General features: G+C 45.8%; 1 protein-coding gene across 1 annotated transcript in view; it reads right to left on the bottom strand.

The window, feature by feature from the left end:
• NUP85 (nucleoporin 85) overlaps positions 1-12,416 on the bottom strand; it is a 22,150-nt gene extending 9,734 nt beyond the window's left edge. The window contains exons 1-11 of the mRNA XM_083487168.1: positions 12,231-12,416; positions 9,424-9,517; positions 7,568-7,730; positions 7,133-7,203; positions 6,237-6,280; positions 5,161-5,230; positions 4,747-4,868; positions 4,002-4,136; positions 2,605-2,727; positions 932-1,063; positions 433-539 (exon numbers count right to left, since the gene is read on the bottom strand). Of these exons, the coding sequence (XP_083343294.1) occupies positions 433-539; positions 932-1,063; positions 2,605-2,727; positions 4,002-4,136; positions 4,747-4,868; positions 5,161-5,230; positions 6,237-6,280; positions 7,133-7,203; positions 7,568-7,730; positions 9,424-9,517; positions 12,231-12,263 (1,094 nt within the window). The 5' untranslated portion in view covers positions 12,264-12,416. The remainder of the gene's footprint in view (positions 1-432; positions 540-931; positions 1,064-2,604; positions 2,728-4,001; positions 4,137-4,746; positions 4,869-5,160; positions 5,231-6,236; positions 6,281-7,132; positions 7,204-7,567; positions 7,731-9,423; positions 9,518-12,230) is intronic.

Below are 12,416 nucleotides of genomic sequence, written 5' to 3'. Positions count from 1 at the left end.
TTGCAAGAATCTATTTGGGCCTTAGAATACTTAGGATATGGACTTCCAGGGAGGCCGCTAATGGCAACAGAGCAAGGGCCTTAACCTCCGGGGAAGGCTCAATAGTCAATAGGGTCCTGGGGAGAGCACAAGGGTGCTGTGCACCCCAAAAGAAGCCTCAAAGGGAATTCTGGGCGCAGAGCTTCGGCAGACAGATTTGTAGGCTCTCCTGTCCTCCCCTCCTCAGCGAAAGGCAAGGGGCGGGAAGGACAGGATCGAGCAGCAGCGCAAGCAGCAGATTTTGAACCCCCGACAAGAAGCCTCAAGCTCCAGGCTGGATGCTGTACCCTACTCTGCAAGAATTCATTTGGGCCCTACAATACTTGGGATACCGGACTGTGAAGCTGATGGAATTCTGGCCCAACGCTCTCAGACAAGAATGGCAATACTCACCTGCATTCTTTAATCACTTGGTGGATATCTAATTCAAAGGCTGCCAGCAAGATGATGTCTAAAGGCTCCGGGCTGCTTTCTGCTCCCAGGAACAGGTCCATGCTTGACTGCAGAATACAGAAAGGGGTAGGGTTTACTCAACACCGAGGATGCTCACTTTCCCAGGTCAAGGCAAGAACAATTATGAAATGAAGGCCCTCTTTTGATCAGGTAGGATTTGGTACAAAGTGTGGTGGTTTTCAAAAATTTGCTACTTAAGCTTCTCATGAGTGTCGGTGGCAGGAAGGGCAGATGGATCTGTCTGGGATATACCCAGGGTACTTGAGCATCGCTCAACTACAGTCCCAACACTTCCTCCTCCCACTGTCATGAGCTAGAAGGCATGGCAAACCATGGGTGGAGCAAAAGCACAGGACTGCCAGCCGCTTTCCCACTTGGGTGGCCCAAAGGTTGTGGCCGGCTCTACTCTAAAAGTGATTCCACCCCCCCCCCGAGTTACCTGTGCGTAGAGATGGAGTTCCACATGCTTCACAGTAGGGTGGCAGTACAACAGCCGGGTTACCAGAAAATGGTACCAATTAGTCATGAGGTCTTTCTTCTCTAAAATGGCGCTCTCATCTCCCACCATGATCTTGACGAAGAAAAAACAAACCCCTTCAGTTCTCCCTCCCATAATCCACCATCTGCATTTGATCAACTATGTTCTGTTACAGGTGAGTAGACTGAGAAACCCGTTTTTAAGTTCTTCGCACAGCACGGGTAGATCTGAACCACAGAGCTCCTGTTTATTTTTAACCTGCTTTGTCCATTTGCCACCTCCTCCACTTCTAAATAAAGCTTCATATAATTGGGCTGTTGGGGTCTGGAATGCGTATTTGCCAATCTTAGGGATTCTGGTAATAGCCCACAAGCCTAGGCTGCTAGGGCTCATGCTACAGAAGTATAAGATTGGGTGGGTTGAGGAAGAGCAAGTGATGTATCTGGCTGGTAAAACACAGGTCATCTTGTCTCAAGAACCTGGGATCTAGTATTTCCTTGGGCACCCCAGTATTCCTTCCAGTCTGGGGGATTGTTAAAAGATGCAACTGAGCTAACTCTATAAGGCAGTTGTGCCAGAAAGGGCATGAGCAAGCTCTCTTAGCTTTTCCCCCTTCTGTCACAGGTGTTTCTGATCTTCCAAAACTAGGTAGGGTAGCCTGTTCTGGGTGCAGCAGCAGCAGTGTTAGCTGTACTAGCAATGCAAACTTTCAGCAGAGAGAGCCGCTTAATAAGCAGCCCCAAATTGTTACACCCGAGAACATACATGATGTTGAATCATCCTCAGTAAGGATGTTCAGCCTTAGTAAGAACTGTTATGGTTTTATAGACCACTTCTGAGAGTCTGTCATTCCTCCTGGCTTCAGAACAGGGACCCAATCAATGAAATATGCTGTATTCTTCGCCCTATAGGATGCACTTTTCCCCCTCCAAAAATGAAGGGGAAATGTGTGTGCGTCCTATGGGCGAATGCAGGCTTTCGCTGAAGCCTGGAGAGCGAGAGGTGTTGGTGCCCACCGACCCCTCTCGCTCTCCAGGCTTCAGGAAGCTATCCGCAAGCCTTGGGAGCCCGGCGGGAGTGCCCGCCAGGCTCCCAAGGCTTGCGGGCAGCAGCCTGCAGCCCGAAGCACGGGGCGCGCTCCAGAGCACGCCCCATGCTTCGGGCAGATGTCCGCAAGCCTTGCGCACCCGGCGGGAGGTCCCGCCGGGCTCGCAAGGCTTGCGGGCAGCAGCCTGTTCTGTTCTGGGGGCTGGGGTCGAGGGAAGCTCGGGCATCCCCTGCCCCAGCCCCGTGGCTGAGGGGGAAAATATATTTTTTTTAAATTTCCCCCCCAAAAAACTAGGTGCGCCCTATGGGCCAGTGCGCCCTATAGGGCGAAAAATATGGTACCATCCATACACAAACACTTTGTCCTATCCCATTTGTTGGGTTTATGACTCATACAAACGAGTGAAATCAAGATACTGTATTGACGTATTGGTGACTCGCCCAAGATCACCGTATGACAGAAAAGAATATAGCCAAACGATTCAAGCTCCAAATGTCTTCAATGCAATTGCAGAACCTATACCCCAAACTGCTTTAAACTCAGTAATGGGGTCAACCATAATATTTCATTCTTCAACCTTACCCACCTTGCAGAGGGTTTCCATGTGCGGATTAGAAGCAAATGTCCCATCCTTTAGGAACCGTTCGCATGCCTCATGCCAATGCTGCCATTTTAGCTCCATCTCTGTCAAAGTCTGGGTGTTGCTAGGCTGGTAAGGAAGAAACAAACATGCAATTTGGTTTCCTCTTTTCCTAGTTTTAGATATCTCTTACACTATAATTTACAGTGCTTTCAAACAACTCTGCATGAACAGGAAACTTTTTGAAATTTTGTTTTATCCAATGAAAAGGGGCACACATGTTGGAACGCCAAAACAGGCACTGTACCATTAACTTTCCTTCTTGGGATGGAGAACAACAACAGGATAACGCTCCACTGACAAGCACCTCTGTCAACATTTACATAATCAATTTCATTCATGTTAATAGAACTGCCTTTCAAATATGTACTGCACTCCCCACTCCCCTCGACACTTCTGCATCCAATGTCTGGAAATACGTAAGCCCATATCTGAAACCCAGAAGCAACTCTCTTCTTGAAGGTGCACCAAAGATTACACAACTTTTTCACAGAGACAAAATAAACCTATTTCCTATAACAATGAAAGCAGTATGAAAAAGAATGACCTAATCCTTGTCAGTGGCAGAAACAACATGCTGCAGAAAGTCCCCATTTCAACCTTCAGCGATGCCAAGGATCTCAGGTAAAGTGGCTGGAAAAAACCCGTTCGGAGACCTTGGAGATTTCCTGCCAGAGCTCCCTCACAGTGCTGAGCTGTATGAACCAATGGTCTGACTCAGAAGAAAGCAGCTTCAAATAATCAAAAAACAGGCACACGCATGAACTGCTAACACCAGCAAAGCAGAACGTTGCCAGGCCTTCTCAATTCCATAAGCAAGAGGTGTGCTCCTAATAAGCAGTGCATCTATTTGTTTTAATTAATCTGTTACAATTATTTTTTTCAGCAGACAGCTGTTGTGTTGTATTTTGTTTGCATGTTTTGCACACGTCACCCCGGGCTCTTCTGAGGAAGAGTGGCAGGTAGGGCTGGGCAATATTTGGTTTTCAACGTTGTGATATATCAGCAGCTAAATAGTGCAATACGCTGATATACTACGATGTCTGGAATGTATCTCGGCTGCTTCTTCCTCCCCACCTTGGGGGGGGGGGTTGGCTTCCTCAAAGGCACAGGAAGATGGAGCCCAAGAACCTTCTCAGGCTCCTTCTGCCTGCCTGCGCCTTTGCCATCTGCATGCAATCTGAGCTGGGAAGACATTGTGGCTCCCTGACCACTGCAATGTATTGCGAACACAAAATGTCTGAAACCGGTATCGCGATCTGAACGACAAACCGGTTTCGGACAATCCACCAAGTGACGGGACAAACAAACCACACTGCGCATGAGAAGAACATCTTACATACACAGAGAACAGGCATCTTCTTCATCAGCTCGTCCAAAATTTTGCACATGCCCACTGAAGTGGGATTGGTGTTCGCTTCCTTAGAAAGCAGTTGTCGAGCTTCGTCCATCCGACCTTGGAGCACCAAGATAGTTAACTGCAAAAGCAAAAAGCAAGGTTTTTGCAACTGAGTTGAACCCCAGAAAGCACCAACATGTTAATACTAACATACTAAATCGATATGCATGCAGCTGCAGTGGCACACACAGCAGCTAATGAAAAGTAAGCATCCTAAAGAAGAGACTAGCCCAATCGACCAAGCCATGAAGTAGCACGAATGTAAAGGACTATTCCTCTTCCTACCACAAAAAAAACATGCTGCCATTATGCAGAGCTGACCGTGCATCTGTTGTTAAATAGAACATCGGCATCGATACCTCCAGCTTGACTCTGCACCCAGAGTGATCTATCGCAATCACAGAGCTACAAACTACTGCCTTGCACACAAATCCCTTGTGCATATCTTGCTGGGGAAAGGTCTTGAAACATCAGCTCAAAAAAATATTATTGGTACATAGCACTTCCAGCTTACATTGACAGATGCTTAACATGTAACGGTGATGATTCTGTTTGATTTAAACTAAAAAGATCTCGCACATTTCATAGAAATCGTTCCTAGTAGCCCTTTATTTCTGGTTCGAACTAGGTTTCTTTCGGGGGGGGGGAGTGAAGCAAATGCTTTCTGGCTAAGAAAATTCCTCACTCACCGCATCCCAGAAGTTTTTGTGTTTTACGGGGCTTTCGCTCCTCAGAACATCACAAAGCATGTTGTCCACATCACACACATGAAGACGAACCCAGTCAAGGAGGTGACGCAGGAGAGAACCAGCTGCAAAAAAGATATTTGTTTCTGCGTGGTGTAGTGATTAAGAGCAGTGGACTCGTAATCTGGTGAACTGGGTTCCCTTCCCCGCTCCTCCACATGCAGCTGCTGGGTGACCTTGGGCCAGTCACACTTCCCTGAATTTTTGAACGTTTCGGAACTCGAACGGTCTTCCGGAACGGATTACGTTCGAAAACCGAGGTACCACTGTATCTCTTGTTTTTTTAAAAAAGCGACCTGCAGATACTTCCAACACAAAAAGCATGCCATTTTGACTTCATTTTAGTCCAATTTTCACCTGGTGCTGCTTCGATGAACATGATTTCACAAAGATTCCAGATCAACTCCATCGCAGACAAAGTAGACACCTGAGGAAAACAGACATTAATTTAAAAATGACACGTGTTGAGCTTGGAGTCAACTTCACATGAATAGGTTAGCTACAGCTTTTCTTGAGCAGAGGCAGCTTGGCTTCAGGGATCTATGTTCTGGTAACCTCAGGGCTAGGCTGCTACAATGCACTCTACGTGGGGCTGCCCTTGGAGAGTTTGGACGCTGCAACCAGTGCTGAATGCAGCAGCCAGAGCACATACTACACCAGTTCTTAAAATTCACCTTGCAGGCATGAATCTGAAGCATCCCTTCCTCCCTCTTTTTCCTGGAGGTGGGGAAGTGGTTCATCCAGAGGTTTGTGCTTGCTCCTCTGCTGTCTTGAGTACCTCTGAAACTCAGCATTGTGTTACACAAGACCCTACGCCTCTTAAGAGGCAGTCTCAGTGGTGAGAACAAGTTTGCATGGCTGGCCACCAAGAACAGCAAGTGGTAGCATAGGATATCACTTCAGAAGATTTTGCCATGGTTTATTAGTATCTGGCTGCTTCCACAGGCACTAAATATCTCCTTTTTATTTATTTTTTTAAATACAAAGATCAAACTACAGTAATATCCTGTGCACAACTAGATGAACTCCACTTTACAGAATATATTGCAATACTTTAAATATATTGCTAACCGCTCTGTGACCTTCAGATGAAAGGAGGGACAGAAATTTAATAAATAAGAATACAGCTTAGAACTGAGTTTATGACAGGTTGCAGTTGCTGACAAGGCTAGTGATAACAATAAGTTATCACAGCACTTGTTTTTTCTGGAAAAATTCTGTCAGTGCTTTATTGCGGTGGTCTGCAACCGAACCCCCAACACCTCCAAGGTAGGCCTGTATTTCCAAGACAATTAAGCAACAAGAGAAGTTGGGATTCTGACAGAATCCAAAATACTAATTGAATAGAAATTAGCACTGCTGCAAAGCTCTGTGGCAGATGCTAGCAAAAAAGTTATTCTCAAATGTCACCAAAAAAAAAATATTTAGGTTACCTCAGTGCTGTGTTGCATGTGGATTGCTGGGTCCTGTGTTGAAACTAACAAAAGAAAAATATACAAGTCAGGGTTTTCTCTTTTTTCTTAGCTCTCTGAGCCAAAGAAACATTTACACTCCAGATCTACCATTCTGTATGGAGAGACCAGTATAGTTGTACCTCAGTTTACAAACTTAATCCGTTCTGGAAGTCCGTTCTTAAACCAAGGTGCGCTTTCCCTAATGAGGCCTCCTGCTGCCGTTGCCCTTCTACCGTTCAGATTCCATTCTTAGACCGAGGTAAAGTTCTCAAACCGGGACACTATTTCCGGTTTTGCAGAGTTTTTAAACCGAATTGTTCTTAAACCGGACTGTTCTTAAACAGAGGTACCACTGTACATTCTTCAGTGTACTTAGTTAATTAGCACTTTTATCAGCTACATTCAAAAGGCTGTAGTTCTTATTCCTGTGCCAAGGCCCCATCACCTGAACCTTCTGGGTCCCAGTGGAGCCTGGGATTCAAAAGATTTCCAAACTGACTTCTTGTAAGACCAGCTCAATTTCATGAGCCATTCAGACTACTTTCTTATTGTTATCATCTCACAAATTATATCGTACAGACCACTTAGTAGTGTAGCTCACTGAATGAAGAGCATAGATTACAAAATCTACATATAGACCACAATAAAAATCTCTAAGCAGTTTACACAAAAGTGTAAAATAGCGTTTCTCAAAATATAATCAACAAATCTCAAAAACAAGTAAGACGTAATAAAACTGTTTAAAATCAACAGAATTTATAAACAAGTATACACAATAAATTCATACGTTTGGATCAACTTGCCAAAACAAAAAAATACATATATTGTGGACTCAAGTCCACCGCATTTCACATTAACACTGTAGGACAACTTACTAGCTAACTGATGAGAATCTTCCATGCTGGCTCTTATGACTGAGCGGTAGTTTTTGCTCACTCGAACCAACCTGACAAAAGTAGAAGAGTCTGATTAGAATGAGTTAAAAAGAAAAAAATTATGGACAGACCCTTTCCAAGCACCATGCATGAGCTTAGAAAGCAGTATGAACTAAATGTACTCTCCGTTGCCACACTGGTATCCCTCAACATTATTTAGGGTGTTACATCCCTCTGGTAGACAGCAAGTGAATTCATGAAAATAGCAGTGGCTACAGAAGAAACATTCAGATTAAATAAGGTCAATATGCTGAGGCTGCAATGCTATGCACACTCACACTCATAAGGTTTTGTTGTAAATCAACGAATGAATCACTATAGCACACTACCCCTACCTGGATGATCTCAGAACATGAAGATTTTTAGATCACTTACTGGGCAGTCCTTGACTTCCCAAGCTTTTCCTTCTCGTCCTTCTGAAGGCCGACAAAGATCCCATGTGATTCATTGAAAAGCTTCCTCAAAGTCTGAGAGTATATATCTAGATCTTTGCGAACAACGTAGACATAAGGGCAGTCAGGCCTTTTCTCTTTACCCTCTGAAACAAATCACATAGAAGTTTTAATACAGCCAAACACCGTTAGTTCACCATGGGAATAATGTGCGTATCAGCCCCACAACACAGTGGGACACGACAAAAAACGCTGAGGTTATTTGGGTGCATATGTATTCCAAAGTAGTTCTACATTCCCTCTGTTCCATGCAAGCTCTGTAACGGTAAGGGCGTGGATGCTTTTAACACACACTCTTGTACTAGTGTTTCGTTTCGTTTATAAACTGACCTCATTCTTGGGATCTTTCTCGCCATTATTTATATGCTGGGGGGGGGAGAATCTTACACCCTTGAAGCTTTGTGTAGGATGTTTTTGAGGGTGAACTCATATTTCATGTGGGGTGTTAAGCCAGGATTACTAGGCCACGCCACTGCCTCAGAAAAAATGTCATTTGGTGAAGTTTGTGTGCCATTTCTGATAATCTCGCGGGTTTCCTAGAAGCACAGTCTGAAAACTACTGTTGCAAATATCTGAACAAGGCTGCTGTTTAATTCATTACACTTTGTCCCAGTGATCTAACAAAGAGTTCAGAACAATGTTCATGGGATTCCAACATGGGCTACCACCTAGGTGCTGATAGGTTTGCCATTCCTATCTTAAAGCATATAGACCAGGGAGGGGAATCTCAGGCCCAGGGGCCAAATGTGGATCTCCAGACTTTTCTATCTAGCCCTGTGGACCTTCCCCAGGCCACCTCTCTCAGTCCTAGTGACACATCCTCTCTCCAATTTTGCCCCTAACCACAAGACACCTGTGTCTTGGGCTCTGTCTGCCACAAGGATGCCATCCTTGGCAACTTGCCCATGGAGAATGTGGTTCATGGACTGAAAAAGGTTCCCTAGCGCTTGAACTAAATTAAGCCATGTTAAGTGTTGCGTACATGTACCCAGGCATTTTGAGTCTAAAATTCATTAACACAGCCTGTGCTGAAAGTTCAGTGGGCATCAGGAGGACCACTTAGCAAGTCTACTTTGAGGGACAAAGAAGGGGCGATTGTAGTTGAATGCCAAAGTAGTTATAAATAATTGTTGAAAAATTAAGCAATAATCAGGCAATGATTTTTAACCAGTATTCCCAGTAAAATTAATAGCAGCAATGTCTAAAACTATAAATCTCTATTTCTGTGTCCTTCTGTTCTCTCTCTCACCTTTATTCTAATTAATCTCTCTTCCCTCGCTAATTCTAACCAACTTTTTCTGTCTTGGGATGCTCCTGCCCACCACATGCAATTCCACATCAACACTCTGCTAGAATTAAGGCAGGGGTGGGGAAGGAACCTTTTTCAGTCAGAGGGCCACATTTCCTTCTGGGTGATCTTCCAAGGGCCACATACCAGTGATGTGGGGGGCCAAAACCAAAAGTAGATGCAGCGACAAATGACAACCTCACCTTTGTACCGTCTGCTAGTGTCTACAACACTCAGACATCCCTCTCTAGTCTCCACCCAGGCAAGCAAGAGAAATCATTAACTGAGTTCAGGGATGCATTCCTGCCACGCAAGAAATGCTTGGGGATGGTTCCAAGGGCCAGATAGATAGGCCCAGAGGGCCACATACATACATTCCCTAAGCCCGAGGTTTTCCATCCCTGCACTAAGGCATTATATCACCTTGTGTGGGCCTATTCACTACTATTAATTCATCAAAAACATGCACATTAGTAACAGAGGTTACCAACCTGTTGATCCAAACAATGTTTCACACACCAGCATTTCCCCAGGTCCCCACTCGAAACATAACTGTTTCTTGTCAGAATTTATTTCTGAAATCAGCTGTTTGAAACAGAAGGAAGGAAGGGAATTAGACAGGCAAATATGGTAACAATGCTGAAATCAAAACACATCTGTTACGAAGTACACTTTTTTAAAAAAAAAAAACCTGCAACTTAAATTACAGTGGTACCTCGGGTTACATACGCTTCAGGTTACAGACACTTCAGGTTACAGACTCCACTAACCCAGAAATAGTACCTCGGGTTAAGAACTTTACCTCAGATGAGAACAGAAATTGCGCAGCGGCAGCAGGAGGCCCTATTAGCTAAAGTGGTACCTCAGGTTAAGAACAGTTTCAGGTCAAGAACGGACCTCTAGAAGAAATTAAGTTCTTAACCTGAGGTACCACTGTACATACACTTGACAGCAGCAAAAGCTGGAATGAAGAGAGTGACCCTCTTTTGAAGAACATCAACACCAAACCCAACTGCCTACTACGATCTTGGACATGCTTGCTTGCCTTGCCATGTGATATCAGTCCCAGCTAACATGGCCAACGGTCAGGGATGACGGGAGCTGTCGCTACTGCTGGGCTCTGGGCTCCGACCCCTGAGCTTGAGGAACCCAGTGGTTCTCAAAGGTTGTGGTGCGCCACACTAGCGTGGCAGGAGAAAATGAGATTTCATGGGATTCTTGTATTGAAATTTTTTCAGATGGAGCACCATGTATGACAGGGAATATGAGAGGCTTGGTAGCTGTGTTGAACCAAAGTGAAATGTTCTGGAAAGCCTGCCAATGCCATCTTGATAGTCAAGATAACCAGCCGAAATAATGAGCAGCTGCTGCAAGAATGAGCTCATATATGTTTATGTTTCCTTGCTTTGATATATGTTAATTGACTTGCTTTGATGCTGTGCTTATCTGTAGTCCTTGAGATGCTGGGCTTTAGGCCCAGAGAGGGGAGAAGCCTTGGATAGCTGCCACATATGGCCTCACTAGCCAGCTATGATGGGAGGTTTGGGGCAAACGGAGTATGCTGCTTTGGGAATAAGGGTTGTATAAACATCTGCCTGAGTGCAGACAAGTCACGGCAAGCTCTCACTGCTGCAGTGTCCATTCTGCATCTGTAATGGCAGTGAGGCCTGGCTGGGTGACTTACTGTAAACTTAACTCTTTCTTATAATAATGCCTGCACCAAACCACTCCCACGAGCCCGTCTTTGGACTGCGGTATCAGGACAGTAGTACTCATCAAACAGAAAAATCCAGATGCAGTATTAAATCACTGAGGTTTTTTTTTTAACAGAGGCATTAATCGCCAAGACCCCTGTAGCTGATTTGAACTTGGTTCTAGATCAGGCTGTGCACGTTGTGAATTTCATCAAAGCAGAACCACTAAAAACACAGTTATTTGCTTGATTCTGCAAAGGCATGGAACCAAAACATTTCCTGCACTCGGAGGTTTGCTGGCTGTCCCGCAGAGTTGTTTTTAATTAGGTGTTGGAGATGAAGAATGAATAAAGGGAGTTTCTGGAACAAGAGAACCCATTGTACCACCAATAAAAAATTTGGTGTGGTGTAAGCAAATTTTTATTTCGAAAGCATGGCTCAGAGAAAAAACTTAAGAGAACCACTACTCTAACTACTCTGCCACTGGCACTCCCTGCCTCCCAGGTACACCGGCCTGATCCCATCCACTGGCCAAAGGAGTGCAGGTGGGGAGCTGGCTTCCCAGCACCCTGCCAGAAAAAGCAAACTGGCTCCAGCTGCCAGCTGCCCTTAAGACTGCACAGCTTAAGGAGGCACAGTTTGGTCAATGGCCAAGCCTTGAGGAACAGGGCCGCCGGTTAGGATTTTGTTTGTTCATGCTTTTGATCTGTTATATGCTTCTTTGGCAACAAGTGGATGGAGATGAGGGGTGTAAGGTAAATACAGTGGTACCTCGGGTTAAGTACTTAATTCGTTCCAAAGGTCCGTTCTTAACCTGAAACTGTTCTTAACCTGAAGCACCACTTTAGCTAATGGGGCCTCCTGCTGCTGCCACGCCGCCAGAGCACGATTTCTGTTCTCATCCTGAAGCAAAGTTCTTAACCCAAGGTACTATTTCTGGGTTAGTGGAGTCTGTAACCTGAAGCGTATGTAACCCGAGGTACCACTGTAGCAAGCCTCTGAAGTGGAGTGGTTGGGGTCAGGCTAAGCATGTGAATGAACATCCTCCACACACACTCCATGAAGCTCACTGAGCAACGGCCCTATTCCTCTGCCAGGCCTACCTCACAGCGCTGTTATAACTGTAAAATTAAAATGGGGCTGGGGGAAGAGAGCCACAGCATGCTGCCTTGAGCTCCTTGCAAGAAAAACCGGAGACAAGATAAAACTGGCCCTGTCACGACGTTATTGCCTCTGCTCACTTTGCAGAGGAGGTTGGTGGTGTTGGTGGTGGAGGAAACTTATTAAACTTGCATATTCCGACACAAAGGCGAATGGAGACAGCTCAGTCAGTAGAGCAATCTCAGGGTCACGGGTTCGAGCCCCACGCTGGGCAAAAGACTCCGGCATTGCAGGGGGGTCGGTCTAGATGACCCTCGGGGTTCCCTTCCAAATCTACAATTCTCAAGTTCCTTGCCCATGATCGAGAGGGCGGGGAAAACCCCAAATCGGAGCCTTCCGTTCCGACACCTGCAGCCCCACCTCCTTCCCCGGATCCCATTTCCTTCCACGCGACCCACAAACACCCCGAGCGAGGGAGGGAGGGACACGCTTAAGCGACGCACAGTGACCGCAGGCTCCACGTCCAGCTCCTCCATGCCGCCCAGCCGAGGCACAAACTCCCGCTATGCGCTTCTGCCCTCGCTCCTTTCCCAGCCTCGAGCAGCCGCTTCCTCGTCTCCCTACACAGCACGGAGTCAGCTCAGCCAATGGCCATGCCTCTCGCGCGCACGCGCACGGGAGGACCCCGG

The sequence above is a fragment of the Podarcis liolepis genome (assembly GCF_965112155.1).
Source record: "Podarcis liolepis genome assembly, chromosome: 2".
NCBI lineage: Eukaryota > Metazoa > Chordata > Lepidosauria > Squamata > Lacertidae > Podarcis > Podarcis liolepis.
This window is presented reverse-complemented; position numbering and strand designations above follow the sequence as displayed.